A 15092-nucleotide genomic window follows, 5' to 3' on the forward strand; every position below is an offset into this window, starting at 1 on the left:
CCTGACACAGTTCCCGTCGGCACCATCAATGGTGATTTCTCTTCCTTCGAATGAGAAAAATCAGAGGTCGGGACCAGCGTTTGGATTTGCAGTGGGTTTGCAGACGTTGGTGTGCAGAATTCCCATGTACCCTCCCAGCCAATGCTGAGGTGCTGTAGCAAATGAATCACCCAGTCAATGACTGTGATACATTTTGCTTCTTTCCACGGTATATCAATCAATTAAGATTAGAAGTCCCTCTTATCGTGAAAAAACAATGACTGGGCTGTCCAGAAAACAGCCTTCTTGATTGGCACCCCATCAACCATCTTCACCATTCCACTTCCTCCATCTCTGACACACAGCAGTGTGTACCATCTACAAATGTACTGCAACAACTCACCAAGATTCTTTGTACAGCACCTTCTAATTCTGTGTCTTTCACCACCTCCAAGGACAATGGCTGTAGATAAATGAATGACCACCATAACCTCTATGCCATGTGGCATGCTGTTCCTTCCGTGCCACACACCTTTCTGACTATATCGCCATCTCTTCACTGCTGCTGCATCAAAGTCCTGAAGCTCCCTCACTAACAGCATGTGGGTATACCTACATGACATGGACTATAGTGCTTCTGGAATGTAGCACATCACCCCTTTCTCAAGGACAGGTTAGGAATGACCAATAAATACTGGCCCATTAAGCCATACTCACATCTTGTGAATAAACAAACAAATATTCCGGCTGGTATTTCACCTAAGACCATGAGACCATAAGACATAGGAGTGGAAGTAAGGCCATTCGGCCCATCGAGTCCACTCCGCCATTCAATCATGGCTGATGGGCATTTCAACTCCACTTACCTGCATTCTCCCCGTAGCCCTTAATTCCTTGTGACATCAAGAATTTATCAATCTCTGCCTTGAAGACATTTAGCGTCCCAGCCTCCACTGCACTCTGTGGCAATGAATTCCACAGGCCCACCACTCTCTGGCTGAAGAAATGTCTCCGCATTTCTGTTCTGAATTTAGCCCCTCTAATTTTAAGGCTGTGCCCATGGGTCCTAGTCTCCTCACCTAATGGAAACAATTTCTTAGCGTCCACCCTTTCCAAGCCATATATTATCTTGTAAGTTTCTATTAGATCTCGCCTTAATCTTCTAAACTCCAATGAATACAATCCCAGGATCCTCAGCCGTTCCTCATATGTTAGACCTACCAGGGATCATCCGTGTGAATCTCCGCTGGACACGCTCCAGTGCCAGTATGTCCTTCCTGAGGTGTGGGGACCAAAACTGGACACAGTACTCCAAATGGGGCTTAACCAGAGCTTTATAAAGTCTTTATAAAGCTTTATAAAGAATATAAAAGCACAACGGTGCTTTTATATTCCAACCCTCTTGAGATAAATGACAACATTGCATTCGCTTTCTTAATCACAGACTCAACCTGCATGTTTACCTTTAGAGAATCCTCGACTAGCACTCCCAGATCCCTTTGTACTTTGGCTTTATGAATTTTCTCACCGTTTAGAAAGTAGTCCATGCTTGTATTCTTTTTTCCAAAGTGCAAGACCTCGCATTTGCTCACATTGAATTCCATCAGCCATTTCCTGGACCACTCTCCCAAACTGTCTGGATCCATCTGCAGCCTCCCCACTTCCTCAGTACTACCTGCCTGTCCACCTAACTTTGTATCAACGGCAAACTTCGCTAGAATGCCCCCAGTCCCTTCATCCAGATCATTAATATATAATGTGAACAGCTGCGGCCCCAACACTGAACCCTGCGGGACACCGCTTGTCACTGGCTGCCATTCCGAAAAAGAACCTTTTATCCCAACTCTCTGCCTTCTGTCAGACAGCCAATCCTCAATACATTGTTTTTAGGGGGGATTAAAACAGGTTCAGTGGATCATACCTCCATACCAGTAGCTCACCTCGAATACCATGAGCCCTCACCTTGCTCAGCAGCCTCCCGTGTGGCACATTATCAAAGGCCTTTTGGAAGTCTGGATAGACCACATCCATTGGGTTTCCCTGGTCTAACCTATTTGGCACCTCTTCAAAGAATTCCAACAGGTTTGTCAGGCACGACCTCCCCTCACTAAATCCATGTTGACTTGTTCTAATCCGACCCTGCTCTTCCAAGAATTTAGAAACCTCATCCTTAATGATGGATTCTACAATTTTACCAACAACCGAGGTTAGGCTAATTGGCCTGTAATTTTCCATCTAAGTCTTTCCCAACCCTGCATCACCACCCTTTTATGAGTTATGCACAGGAATAATGCCTTAAAAAGGCTTCAAAACAAAGATGATTACATCTGGAGAGATGATATAAATCTCAGTGAATATTTAACTGATGATACATTTCCGGACTGTATGACTCTATGATCTGTAATTTGCCTGATGAAATAGTGATAAGAAGGAGGTATTGGTACATTGTTTTTAGGGGGGAATAAAACAGGTTCAGTGGATCAAGTGACAGTAAGAGATTGTTTCAGGGTCAGCAGTCATAGTAAAATGATTTTGATTAGTGAGGGACAGCAAAAAGAAACATTCCAGTGTAAAAGTATTTAACTTGAGGAGGACTAACATCAATGTGATCAGAACAGATTAGTCCTTGGTAATTTGAAATCAAAGACTGACAGGTAAACCAATAAAGGAAAGTAGGTTGCCTCAAAATACAGAATGTTTTGGGTACAGTCGAGGTACATTCCCAAAAGGGAAATGAAAACCAAATCCTCATGACAGAGGAGATGTAAAAAGAAAGTGAAATGAAGCAGGAAAAGAGTGCATTCAGTTCACAATACAAGAGCGAACCTGACTGAATATAGAAAATACAGAGAAGATGTGTAAAAGGAAATAAGAGAAACAAAGGGTTAGCATGAGTAGAGCTTGGCAGCTAAGATAAAAGGGAGTACAATCTTCTATATGCAGATACATAATGAAAGAGTGGTTACAGGCAAACTAGGGCCAATTAAAGGTGTTTTATGCATGGAGACTGGGAACTTGTCTGCGATAGAAAATGTGTAATGCGTATTTTTTTTAACCAAGGGAAAAGATGCTGACAGTAAATATTGAAAGAGGAGGTCACTAAGCCACTGAAAGGGCGAAACATTGGTGCAGAGAAGGTTTCAGAATTGCTGGCAGTATTTAAATTTGAAAAGTCACCTAGACTAAAGAAAATCTTAACAAAATCCGAAAGAACTGCAGATGAAGTAAATCAGAAACAAAAACAGAAGTTGCTGGAAAAGCTCAGCAGGTCTGGCAGCATCTGTGGAGAGAAATCAAAATGAACTTTTAAGGTCTGGTGACCCTCAGATCAGGGAACTGAGGGAAGTGTAGTTGGAGATAGAGCAGGCACTGGTATTGCCAGAGAATTGGAGACTTGTAAATGTTACACCTCTGTTCAATATAGGGAATAAGGACAAACTTAGCAACTTCAGTTCAATGGTAGCCGTGATGTGGAGATGCCATGTTGGATTGGGGTGGACAACGTTAGAAGTCACACAACACCGGGTTATAGTCCAACAGGTTTATTTGAAATCACAAGCTTTCAGAGTGCAGCTCCTTCATCAGAGGAAGTGGAGGGAAGCACTAGGTATCTGTCGCCACTTCTTTTGACAAAGGAGCAGTGCTCCGAAAGTTTGTGATTGCTAATAAACCTGTTGGTCCATAACCTGATGTCGTATGATTTCTGACTTTAGCAATGACAGGGCAGTCAGTTTAACAGTGGTCAGGGGCGAGTGCTGCGAAAGGAGATTTTAGAAGTGAAGATTTGGGGAAAAGATTGATCTTCCCTTAAAAAAATTCGAATCAACTTATTAAAACCAGAACATATTTGGTAATGGAAACTCACGTCAATTAACTTGATGAAGTTTTTTGATTAAATTGCAGAAGGAATTGACGAGAGTAAGATGACCGATGTGATGTATATAGCCTTTCAAAAGGCACTTGATAAAGTATCACCTAACTGCCTTGTCAGCAAAGGTGAAATCCTTGGTATAAAAGAGGCTGTAGCATTAGATTGGCTGAGTGACAGAAAACAGAGAGTAGTGGCCATCAGTTATTCTTCAAACTGGAGGATGGTATATAATGAATTCCCCCAGCGGTTGTGAACAGGATTTCAACTTTTCACGATGGCTATTAAAGGTTAAGGGAAACTCACTATAGTCCAACCAAACCATAAGTCTGCTCTCTCAATAGAGAGAGAGACCAGTATTAATGACTGAGACTTCAGTGTGCAGGGCACAATTTCACACTGATTTCAAACCAGTTGATCTTTACATACACCTCTCCTGAGTAAGAAAGCTGTATAACATGCAGATGGTACAATGCCATCTGTTTGACCTTAGCAAAATCTCGCTGTGGATTTGTTGCTGCTCAGCTGGAGGGAAAAGAAAGTCTTTGGTGAGAGACTGCCATCAACAAACCTTTGGAATTATGATACGTTCTGTTATCTCAGTGGTAAATTACAGAGCAGAATAAAAAGGTAAATATGCTCACCCTTGTGTCATTGTTTCAGCTGGTTATTTGTTCATAGGATGCAGGTATCACTGGCTTGGCCCACATTTATTGTCCAGAGTCAACCACATTGCTGTGGGTCTGGAGTCATATGTTGGCCAGACTAAGTAAGGCTGGCAGATTTCCCTTCCTAAAGGACATTAGTGAACCAGATGGGTTTTAATGTCAATGGCTACGTAGTTGCCATTGTAATAGCTTTTTTCCTTTAAAAATTCCAGATTGCCTGCCCCAGTTCAAATGTTACCATCTGCCATTACAAGATTTGAACCTTAGACCATTAGCTTGAAACTCTAGGTTACTAGTTCAGTAACATTACCACCATGCCCCCCACCCCCGCCCCACCCTGTCCCGTAACCTCACTTCCTACAAAGTATATGAATTGTAAATAGTCCATGTTGCAAGATAATGGCTTTTTATTGCACTTGGCACCATGCCACTGTGCTGCCAAGTGTTTTTCTACTTCATTGGAAGTGGCATGAGAACAGGTTACAGCTTTTCTGAGCTACAGGCTCCTGACCGGAATGAGCAACTACACTTGTTTCTTCTTGTCCCTGAACCTTAACTGATTGCAATGCTTTCACATTCTCACCAGATACGATCAACTGAGTCAACACTGTCCAGGACTCAAAACCAGGTGCCACCCTGTTTGTGTGAGTCGGTATCAAAAATATACTTCATCAGCAAAGTCTGTGACTCTTCCGTTCTTGATGAGAGCACAGAAAGGAATGTTGTAATTAGGTTGTGGTTCTAATGGAAAGTTCTGGATGAGTGCAGCTGCACAATCGGCTGCACTCAGTAACTAGTCAATTGAGGAATAATAATTGTAAACATGTCTAGTCTGCATACAATCTCAAGCATCTTCATGGCTGATTGACCCTTGGGACAACAGCATTGTCTTCTAGGATTCTTGGCCTTTTACCCACTAAATTTAGAAAAATGAGAGATGATCTCATTGCAACATGTAAACCTTTGACAGGGATCAATATGGTAGAAGCAGAAAGGATGGTTCCCCTGACTGGGGGATCTGGAACCAGTGAACGCAGTCTCAGAATAACGGGCAGACTATTAAGGATTGAAATGAGAGGAATTTCTTCACTGATTGGGTGGTGAATCATTGGAATTCCCAATTCCAGAGTGCTTAATTAATGACCACTAGTTTTCTGGATATCACATAAGGAGATAATGCAGCAAGATGGGATTGACATAGATCAACTGTGATGTAGTTGAAGGGTGTATCAGGATGATGTTCTGAATGGCCTACTCTTATTTGAATGCTCCTTTGATACAGCACTGCCTATTGAAGATAGAAATTCTAATCTAATGTTCTCATTATTCTGTTCAGGTCCCTCCATGGTCTGGTCCCACCCTAACTCTTAATAATCTCTAGCCATACAACCTTCACTGATCCCTGCATTCCTTCAATGATGCCCTCGTGTACAACCTTTTGTGCCTGTGTCCTGTATTCTAGCGCATAAGCTTTATAATTCCTAAACCTCTTTTTCAGCCTCTCATTGTCCTTTAAGACTCTCCTTAATGATGCTTTTGACCAACTAACTTAATGTTTTTCTTTTTGAGCCAGTGCCTCCTGTGAAGAACTATGGTGCACTTAAAAGTGCAATAGAAATGAAATCATTGTTATAATTTTAGGACGTGTAATTTATGTATAATTGAATTTAATTCAAACTGAATATAAACAAAATTTCTTCAGTCGAGTTTCTCATGGAATTCTGTGCTTAATAAGAAAAAAAAGAAAGCAGTCAGTCAGTTTAACAGCAGCCATTTAATACCATACCAGGCTTAATGGGTCTAGCTTATGAGTTTTACTTGTTAGATGTTTCTGCTAGCTCACCAAGTTGGTACAGCCATCTAAACTAATTTGTTCCATTCTGAGACAAGGACACATCACTGCCTTAACACTGAGTACACTTCACCTGTACTTTATTGGCTTTGAAGCTGATTAGATTCAGTACATGGCAGTCCTGCCCGTGGATCAGAGGCTCAAGTTCCACTCTAGGGTTTGGGGGCTGTGGATAGAACATTCATGATGTAGTCAAGCAGCTTGACAGTCAACTTGCGAATCCTTCCAACTTGCTTGGGGGAGTTTCTCATTGGTCATGCTTCTCTTTCTTGCATGAGAATCACTTGAGGGGCAGTTTTCTTTTTAAACAGAGAGTGGTTTGTGTGTGGAATGAACTTCCTGAGGAAATGGTAGATGTGGGTACAGTTACAACATTTAAAAGACATTTGGATGGGTACATGAATAATAAATGCTTGGGGGGCTATGGGTCACACGCAGGCAGGTGGGACTGGGTTAGTTGGGATTATGGTTGGATTAGAAAGGCCAGCATTTATTGCCCATCCCCAATTGTCCATGAACTAAGTGGTTTGCTTGGCCATCGAGGAGGGCAGTGAAGAGTTAACCATCTTGCTGTGGCACATTTCCTTCCCTAAAGGGCATTAAAGAGTTAAATGAGATTTTACAACAATTGATGACCTGTAATCACTGTTAATGACAGAACACTGTGGTCCCTAACTCTGAGACCAGCTTTGTAAGCCAGATTTTTATTAGAGTCATAGTCATAGAGTTAAACAACACAGAAACAGACCCTTCGGTCCAACCATAATCCCAACTAACCAAGCCCCACCTGCCTGCATGTGACCCATATCCCTCCAAGCATTTATTGTTCACATGCTTATCTAAATATCTTTTAAAAGTTGTAACTGTACCCACATCCACCACTTCCTCTAAACGTTCATTCCAGACATAAGGCACTCTCTGTGTTAAAAAAATTGTCCCTCAAGTTTTTTTTTAAAATCTTTTGCCTCCTGCCTTAAAAATATGCCCCCTGGTCTTGAATCCCCTTCCTTAGTGAAAAGGCACCTGCGATTCACCTTTATCTACAGCAGTTGTGGTGCAATTTCAATCCACATTTCCCAGAGTTTAGTGTCAACCTGTGGATTTCTTGTCAGTAAAAGCAACTCTTACATTGCCATCTACCCCTTGATTTACAGTGGTGCCCCTTAATCCATCATCACTTGTTTCTCCCTGAAGCAGAGATACATGTAGGCTGTGGCTTATGGTTGCACAGTTGTGCAAACACTGCATAAAGGCAAATTGTATATTCTTTTAAACTTGGAGTGGAGGAATGAATTTACCCTCTAACCTTGAATTAACAATATACTGACAAGTATTCTTGTAACAGAAAAGGTATTTCTTGGCAAAGAGTTCGAGTTGTGTTTTACGAGTTCACTGGGCAATTGATGGCAAAGTTCTTTGAAGAATTCTTGGCGTTAGGTTCAAAGAGAGACGGTTGTCTGGGTGGTAATGTCACTGAATTAATAATCTAAGACTAAGACTAATGTTGTGGGGACATGGGTTTGAAGTCGCCATAGTGGATAGTGAAATTTGAATTTGAGTTTTTAGAAGCTAAGCTAATGGTGATCACGTAATCATAAAAACTCATCCAGTTCAGCAATGTCCTTTATAGAAGGAAATCTGCCATCCTTACTTGATCTGGCCTATATATGTCTCCACAACAATGTAGTTAACTCTTAAATTTTTCCTGAAGCAAGTCATTCAGTTCAAGGACATCTAGGGATGTAAATTAAATGGTGTCCCAGCCATCGCTGCTCACATCACATGAAGAAATATGTTTTAAGATTAATTGGTGTCACGTGTTGGAAAATAATATTTCTGAGCTTGTGATTGTTACCTTGTAATGATGGTGCTTATTGACAAACAGTAGAAAGGTTACTGAATTGTTCATTAGTTTTTGGGATGGCTGATCTGTGTTCATTTTAATTCTTCCCTTTCCATTGCAGTACTGAGTTCCTACCGAAACTCTTTTATGTGGACACGAATATAGCAGCATCTCTATGGCAAATGGCTCCTCAGGGACTCTCTTTCACAAAGGATTCAAAGGCAAGTGCATGGTGATGTCCATATAGTGACAGGGGCAGAGTTAGCCTCCTCCTGGTTAATCTAACTGGTAGTTGAGTGGTATCCAGAAGGCAGCAATATCCAATTGATGACAGTAAATGTATGACATGTACAGTAGCTTGTTATCAGGGATTGCTAATGGAGGTGTCAGGCCAGTTAGTGAAAAATCTGCATTTTAGTAGCTGCATTTATGTCTACGGTGGCTCCATGACAAAAAATCATTTGAAGCATTTTGAGGTGTCCCAAGGATTATTAGAAAAACAAGAATTGCATTTATATAGTAACTTCCACAGCTGTCCATCAGACCCCTTAACCTCATTCGTTGTTGACATACCTTTTCCCAATCCTGACAACCTGCTGTCCTTATCCTTTAATACCGATGCAGGTTAAAGGTTATGTGAACAACACCCTGGAACTCAAAAGGAAAGAGTAAAGGCATCTAAACAATGTTGCTGTTATCAATGTGCCAATCAGTCAGTAACATGTGGTAAAGAGCAGATGCCTTGGAATTGCCATAGGTTGTTGCATGGTATCAACTCCTCCACATTTAATTGTGGAATCTCTGCACTGTGGACGCAGGACATTCAGCCCACAAAGTCCACACAGACCCTCTGAAGAGCATTTTACCTTATCACCCCGCATTTCCCATGGCCAATCCACCCTAACCTGCACATCTGTGGACTATGGGAGGCAACCCACACAGACGCAGGAAGAATGTGCAAACTCTACACAGACAGTCACCCAAGTCTGGAATCAAACCCAGGTCCCTGGTACTGTGAGGCCATAGTGCTAACCACTGAGTACTATGCTACCCCTTTACCCTTGGGATGTCAGCAGCTCATTCTCTACCTCAATCATGTGGTTGTTGCTTTTGCATTTCAGTCACTCATTAAACAGATAGTTGTCTAATATTTAATTGTGTAAGTACCATTTTAACATAATGACAGTGAAATGTGCAGCACATTACCCCAGTTTTTGATTTGTTATTGCTAATTTTAACATATATCAAATTTTACTTTTTTGTTCTTACTGCCTTTCTGTCATTTTTTATAAAAACACAATCTTTTTCTTGGATCTTGAATTCACACATTTTAATTCACCTTGCCCCACCCCCTCAGCCTCTGCACTTATTTATCAATCATTATTTTTACCTTGGTCGTTGGAGATATCTTATCCCATTGTCCAGCAAGATTCAAACTGCCCTGTTGTCCTTGCTAATGCTTCAAACAGCAAATGTTTTCTGTCTCTAAGTACACACAACCATTGTTGATTCTCAACTCCAGCAAAACCAGAGCACTTGTCTTTTCCGTAACTTTCTGATGGCATCAACAGTTCAATAAGAATGTAGTCTATGAGAATTCAATGTAGCACCAAAAGATTTAATAAATCAATATTTTTTGGATGAGGTGAAATTGGACCGCTAAATATTCCTGTTCCTGTTGCTGGGAGTATGATGTGGGAATCAACGGATAGGGAGGGAAGACCATATTATGAAATAACCAACCATGATCTCTGTCAAATAGCAGAGCAAGCTTGATGGGCCAAATGGTCTACTCCCTCTCCTCTTTCATAAGTTCCTTCAAGTCTAAGCTGTTAGCCACCACAAACTGAGTCAAAGAACATACTATCAGTAATAAATATAACTCCTTCTCAATAATATGGTTTTTAGTATACTTTCCCAAATGTGAGTAGCTAGAACATTTAAATCTTGCTTTCGGTGTTGGGGAAATGCTCATTTTGATTGTTCTTAGATGTTTGACAAGTGGATAAGAAAGTTGGCATAGTGTAATTGCATTATGGCTCAGCAGTACCATTCCTGCTTGGGAGTTAGACAATTGTAGGTTCAAGTTTCACTCCCAGCCACCACATCAGTGCAGTACTACAAGAGCGCTGCTCTGCTGGAGGTGCTGTTTTCAGATGAGGTACTGCATTCGCAGGTGACTATAGCAAGCCAAATGGATGCTAGTCAGGAGCTACACAAGTTCTCCTTGGTGTGCTGGCCAGTACTTATTCATAAAACATGTGATCAAGTCTCAAAATTCATTGCTGTATATAGATTGACTAGCATGTTTGCTGCATTTTAAAAGTACCTTTGACTTTAGTTATATCAGCCTCACAAACTAACGTCTATATTCTATCAACACTTTTTTGTGTGAATGGTCATCAAAGTGGTCATGACCAAATAATCTGCTTTTTTGGGAATTTTGGTAGAAGGATTGATATTGCCTAGGACACCAGGAATTACTCCTCTCTTTTTCTTCAAAATGGTGCTATGGAATTTTTTTTACATCGTCCTGGACAGCCAATTGGGATCTCAGGTTAACATTGCACCTTAAAGCTGGCATCACCAGAAGTGCAGTATCCCCGCAGTATTGCAGTCAGTCATGATTTATTATATATTTGAGGAGAAAGTGAGGACTGCAGATGCTGGAGATCAGAGCTGAAAATAGTGGCGCTGGAAAAGCACAGCAGGTCAGGCAGCATTCGAAGAGCAGGAGAGCGATGTTTCGGGCATAAACCCTTTGTATAGGCACTTGAACCCAGCATTTTAGTGACCAGAGGCAAAAGTGTTACAAATTGCACAACAGTTTGTGGCCCAAGTCTGCTTTGGCAGGAAAGCATTTTGGGATGTCCTGAAGTCAGAAATGGGCACCATGTAAAAGCATCGTCTTTCTTAATGATCATCAAAAGCAAGTCAATAAACGACTGACAGATATGAGAGCGAAATTAGCCCCCTGGTCAGTTACACTGACCTTACTGCCTCCAGAGTTAGTTGCAAATGTTTTCTCAATAATTTGGCAATACCAATGTCATGAGCTTTTGGTTTAAATCAACGCATAGCAATTCTCCATATTTGCACCAATAACTGCTTGCAGTCTAAAATCACCTGTTGAATTGGATTAAAAGCTAAGCTGTAAAATTAACTGTGTAAAAGCCAGATGTCCTGGACTGATTTCAAGAGTATAATGCAACCTCTGGGTTTTGCTAACCATTATCAAGCTCTCTCATTAATCTCATGGATTGTAATGTCAGCTGAATTGTGAGGTTAGTTCCTTACACCATAGTCATCCCAATGGGAGCAACCATTCCTCAATCCATTTAATGGGTAGTTGAGTTGAAATTTGTGAAATTTATTGGCTTCTAGTTTCCTTGTCAACCATTCCATTTCCCATTGGGCCTTATTTCTGTCAGTTGAGGTATAACTCAGGCTGCCCTTTCCTCTCACGTATTACGCTACCTTGCCTCATGTGAGTAAAGGGGCTTATTGGTCAGAGTCGCTTTGCCAACTAATCATAACCCTTTCACTTGCAGTATAAGCTGTTGTTAGCCTTGAAATTTGGCATTCTTGTGTCTGTCGTGATGAGTGCAAAATGGAAAGTTCCAACATCAAGTCACTTTCATTTCAGCAATACACAAATTCTGTATCTTTGTGAACTTGCTCAGCAACCTTGGCAGTGCCCCTTTTACATTTTGTTTGTCAACAGATTGCCTTGAAAGTTGTGAAATATGATGCTCGTGGGAATTTTCTGGGCTGGGAAGATGTCAGAGGGGGCACTTTACAGGTGAGATGTATCTTATGTCTCTCTGGTTTTGCTTACGTGACAATGTAAATGGTTTAAAAGTGTTGGGTGTGAAAGCCCCAGTGCATCAGTTAGAACCATTGAGTTACAGAGGTCTACAGTATGAAAAAAGGCCCTTCGGTCCATCAAGTCCGTGCCATTCAAAAACCACCTAATTATGGGGCAGCACAGTGGCTCAGTGGTTAGCACTGCTACCTCACAGCACCAGGGACCCAGGTTTGATTCCTGCCTCGGGCGAATGTCTGTGTGGAATTTGCACATTCTCCCCGTGTCTGCGTGGATTTCCTCTGGGTGCTCTGGTTTCCTCCCACAGTTCAAAGATGTGCAGGCCAGTTAAATTGGCCATGCTAAATTGCCCATAGTGTTCGGTGCATTAGTCAGGGGTAAATATAGGGTAGGGGAATGGGTCTGGGTGGGTTATTCTTCAAGGGTCAGTGTGGACTTGTTGGGGCGAAGGGCCTGTTTCCATACTGTAGGGAATCTAATCTATTCTCATCCCATTTTCCTGCACTCAGCTCGTTACCTTGTGTACCTTGGCATCACAGATGTACATCTAAATACTAAAATGTTATGAGGGTTTTTGTCTCCACCAACCTTACAGGCAGTGAGTTCCAGATTCCGGCCACACCCAGACAATTATTTTTTCCTCACCTCCCCTCTGAACCTCCTGCCCTTACCTTAAATTTATACCACTGGTCATTGATCCCTCCAGCAAGAGAAACGTCCCTTCCAATCTACCTATGCCCCTCATAATTTTGTACATCGCAATCAAGTTCCCCCTTAGACTCTTCTGCTGCAAGGAAAACCTCTCCAGTCTGTCCAATCTCTCTTTATAATTGAAACTCTCCAGCCCAGACACCATCCTCTGCACCCTCTCTGGTGCTATCACATCCTTCCTATAATCTGGATTCTAGAACAGCACATAGTTGTGGCCTAACCAACATTTTATACAGTTCCAGCATCACCTGCCTGCTCTTAAACGCTATCCCTCGGCTGATAAAGGCAAATATCCCACATGCCATCTTAACCACTTTATCTATTTTGTTTTGGGGATAGTCCTTACCCTGCTCTTGATCCAAGCACCTCCCTGATGGGATTTGACAGGAGAACCAGGAGAAAGTGAGAGGGTGCATCAGTATGGGGAAGTTGTGTAGCAACGGGGTGATGGAAGTCCTGGTGGTGATGAAGGAATGCAAGCTGGTGCCCAAATGTCTGGGAAAGATCATTGACCTGAGATGTTAGCTGTATTTGTCTTTCCAAATGTACTGTCTAGTCTGCTAAGCATTTAATTTCAGATTTCCAACATCTGCACTCTTTTGCTTTGGTTCTTGTGCATAGCATACATCATAAAGTAAACTTTAGAGTTCATTGCACTATTGATCTTGTGAAAAGAAATAGTTGAGATAATATGGATAAACAGCTTTAGTTGAGAATGAATAAAATACAGCAATTTTCACTTAATCATATAATTACTTCAATCTGACTAATATTTGTCATTCTTAATAGCTATGCCCTGACACTCAAATACTGCTGGATGCTGCCTTCAAGTTTGGCTCTTCCTATGTCCAGTCTGTGAGTAGAGATCAATGTGGGCAGATTTCCCTGTTTGACTATTTGTTTGAACTAAGTTGAAATGTTTTGAGGATTTTCTCTTCCCTATTCTCCCGGGTGAAATCTCATAGACTCATGGACCTTTACAGTACAGAAAGAGACCATTCAGCCCATTCAGTCTATGCCAATCAGGCTACGCTCAATCCATTTTCCAGTTTTTGATCGATAGCCTTAGAGGCAATGGCAATGCAAGTGAATATCTAAATATTGCTTAAATGTTATTAAATCATGACTGGAATATATTGAATTGAATTGAATTTACTGTCACATGTACCGAGGCACAGTGAAAAGCTTTGTCATACAGGCAGATCACAGAGTTAAGTAGCATAGACAAGTAAATAATAGGTAAACAGTGGCAAAAACAAAAACACAGGTACAAGTGAATGTTAAGAGTTTGTGAGTCCATTCAGTGTTCTAACAACAGTCGGATAGAAACTGTTACGAAACCGGCTGGTGTGTGTGTTCAGGCTTCTGTACCTTCTCCCTGAGGGTAGGGGTTGTAGAAAAACATTGCCAGGGTGGGATGGATCTTTGAGAATGCTGGCGGCCTTTCCTTGACAGCGGGCCTGGTAGATGCACCCTATAGATGAGAGGTTGGCTTTTGTGATTGTCCGGGCCGGGTTCACCACTCTCTGTAACTGTCTCCAATCTTGAATGGTACAGTTGCCATACCAGGTTGTGATACATCCAGACAGAATTCTCTCGATGGCGCACCTATAAAAGTTGCCATTGGTATTCGCTATCATGCCAAATTTCCTCAGCTGCCTGAGGAAGAAGAGATGTTGTTGGGCCTTTGTAACCAGTGTGTCCACATGAAGAGTCCAAGAAAGCTTGTTGTGGATGACCACTCCCAGGAGCTTGACAGTTTCTACTCATTCCACCTCTGTGCTGTTAATGTGTGTGTGTGGGGGTGGGGGGAAGGGCAGCATTAGTAACATCCCGCCGAAAGTCAATAATGAGTACCTTGTTTTTGCTGGCATTGAATGCTAGGTTGTTCTCAATGCACCATTTTTCCAGGTTTTCCACCTCTCTTCTGTAGTCCGTTTCACCATCTGAGATTCGACTGACTATGGTGGCGTCATCAGCAAACTTATAAATGGCATTAGTCTGGTATTTGGCGGCACAGTCATGGGTATACAGTGAGTATGGTAGGAAGCTGAGTACGCACCCCTGGGGGTGCTCCAGTGGTTGAGTGCTAGTGAGGATGAAATATTGTCCCCAATCTTCACTGAAAGTGGTCTGTGGGTCAGGAAACTGAGGATCCAGTTGCTGAGAGTGGGGCTTAGTCCGAGATCCCTAAGTTTAATAATAAGTCTGGAGGGGATAATGGTGTTGACTACAGTTCAGCCTTCAATGAGTAGGATATATAAAAGAATGTATTTATTATATCCTAATAATTTGTAAACAAAGGGATTCTCCCATTATCTATTGCCAATAGGCACTGTCAGTGA

At 41.8% G+C, this 15092-nt stretch overlaps 1 protein-coding gene across 5 annotated transcripts in view; it reads left to right on the plus strand.

Moving 5' to 3' along the window:
- LOC122558236 (meckelin-like) overlaps positions 1 to 15092 on the plus strand; it is a 143106-nt gene that overhangs the window by 43555 nt on the left and 84459 nt on the right. For all 5 annotated transcript variants that reach the window (XM_087995724.1, XM_087995723.1, XM_087995722.1 and 2 more), the window contains exons 9-11: positions 8332 to 8431; positions 11935 to 12012; positions 13537 to 13602. In XM_087995724.1, coding sequence (XP_087851850.1) covers positions 8332 to 8431; positions 11935 to 12012; positions 13537 to 13602 — 244 coding nt within the window. The remainder of the gene's footprint in view (positions 1 to 8331; positions 8432 to 11934; positions 12013 to 13536; positions 13603 to 15092) is intronic.

The sequence above is a fragment of the Chiloscyllium plagiosum genome, unplaced genomic scaffold, assembly GCF_037043375.1.
Source record: "Chiloscyllium plagiosum isolate Xiang-an unplaced genomic scaffold, Cpla_swu_hap1 HiC_scaffold_17, whole genome shotgun sequence".
In the NCBI taxonomy this organism is placed as follows: domain Eukaryota; kingdom Metazoa; phylum Chordata; class Chondrichthyes; order Orectolobiformes; family Hemiscylliidae; genus Chiloscyllium; species Chiloscyllium plagiosum.